General features: G+C 45.4%; 1 protein-coding gene across 1 annotated transcript; it reads right to left on the reverse strand.

Moving 5' to 3' along the window:
• Window positions 1–430: 430 nt before the first annotated feature.
• Window positions 431–1,228, reverse strand: LOC119732442 (phospholipase A and acyltransferase 4-like). Its single transcript, XM_038205970.1, has one exon. It carries the CDS (start codon window positions 1,073–1,075, stop codon window positions 431–433), a length of 645 nt encoding a protein of 214 aa, XP_038061898.1. The 5' UTR covers window positions 1,076–1,228.
• Window positions 1,229–1,764: the final 536 nt, after the last annotated feature.

Consider the following 1,764-nt stretch of genomic DNA (forward strand, 5'->3'; position numbering starts at 1 on the left):
GCTTTCCAGAGATCATGCGTGCTAATGCTGCACTGAAATCCTGAAACAATGCGTTGCGTGTATTGCAACATCGACGAAAATTCCAAAACTCCGTGGGCAAAATATCGACCAGATCTGACACGTTTATTATTATTTGTGTAAAAGGGGGTTAAACAGCTGTGTGCTGAATGCTCAATAGATCATCGCAAACAAGTGATCTCAAAAACACACACACAAAACATAAAAATCACAAATTGTTTCATTTTGGATTTGTGCTCATCTTTTTATTGTATTGATGTAAAGGATCAATTTGATTACTTGTCAAAGTAAAATATGGTTACACTCGACTCAAGTCTGACCATTTGTATATTGTTTTCCTTTAATCGCTATGGATTTTTTTCCTTCAAAAGGTGTCCCTTAACTTGACCTATAATGAACCATTGCAAGTGTATCAGTTAGCTAACTTGAGATACTTACATATGAATATCAAGACAGCAATTGTCACGAGAACCCCGATCCCACACCGGAGCCCAGTCTTTTGCACTGCTTCAGCCTGCGCACTGTGAGGTTCGTGGTATCGACAAAGATTAACAAAATGCTCGCAGTTGCTGTCGAGAAGATGGTAATCAATCGACGTTTTGTCACGGTGCATTTTCTTTGCTAATCCAATGATGTCGTTGGGATCCAGATGCTTTACTGTGTGGTCTCTTGAGTTGTTGATCCTCACTTTCCCGGAACCGCCGAGAATCTTTCCAATCGTGTCAGCTCGTATCTCTGGCTTTTGACTGGCAGCAAACGCACTGCCTGATATCTTCCTTTTCAAAAATGCCGACCTTCCTGTGGGCATACTAAAATGGATGACAGCATGTTCCTCACCGAGGTATCGCCCGACATATATACCCCAGTGTGCGTACCAGTAGTGGTCGAACTCCAGCCTATCCCCGGGGCACACCTCGTCTTCCAAGTCTGCGATGTTCTTAGAGGTAAACCACTTGCCCTTATTCCCGAAACTGTTTTCTACAAAAACTTCGCCACTCCAGTGTTCGCGGTCGCTGTCGAGAAGGTTGGCATCTATCGGTGTTCTTCCTCGCTCCATTATCTTTGCCACTTTTACGATGATGTTGGGTTCAGTATTTCCGAGGTAGGAAAATCTAACACGTCTGATCAAAGGAAAAGCCCAACGTGGAGCTCAAAGTTGCTCAAGTACTCGAGGAAGTAGTGATTCCCATTCACACTGGTTCCTGCTCCCTGCATTATCGCTTGTTATGGAACACATGATCATGTACTTGTTGCAGGCGTAAATCCGGCCGTGTTCCGCGTAACAGATCGTTCAATATCATTCACACGTGGACGATTCTATTATACTGGCAGGGGTGGAGCTGTAACTGCAAGCTAACAAAATAATGTTTAAACAAAATGTACCATTCCCCGTAATAAGTGGATATGTTGGGGGGGGGGGGGTACGGCGACAAACCCAATGATCTCCGCCCCCTCCCCCGTCTCTGCCCCCGCCCCCTCCCCTCCCCCTCACAATGATCCCCCACCCCTCCCAATGATCCCCCTCCCCCAAATATATCCCCCTCCCAATATCTCAGTCTCGGAATCATTTCATACAAGACTTTCATGCAAGACGGCCAGAGCTTATTGTGCACTCGCACTTTTTTTTTTGCCTGCACAGGAATTTCCAATCGGTATAGACCCTGTCGTTTGCAGCATAACACAGACACAATACGACCAAATGCTAAAAATAAACGTCCGTGACCCCACGTTCATTCACGCCCTGAA

This window comes from Patiria miniata, unplaced genomic scaffold (genome assembly GCF_015706575.1).
Source record: "Patiria miniata isolate m_02_andy unplaced genomic scaffold, ASM1570657v1 HiC_scaffold_1, whole genome shotgun sequence".
Classification (NCBI taxonomy): domain Eukaryota; kingdom Metazoa; phylum Echinodermata; class Asteroidea; order Valvatida; family Asterinidae; genus Patiria; species Patiria miniata.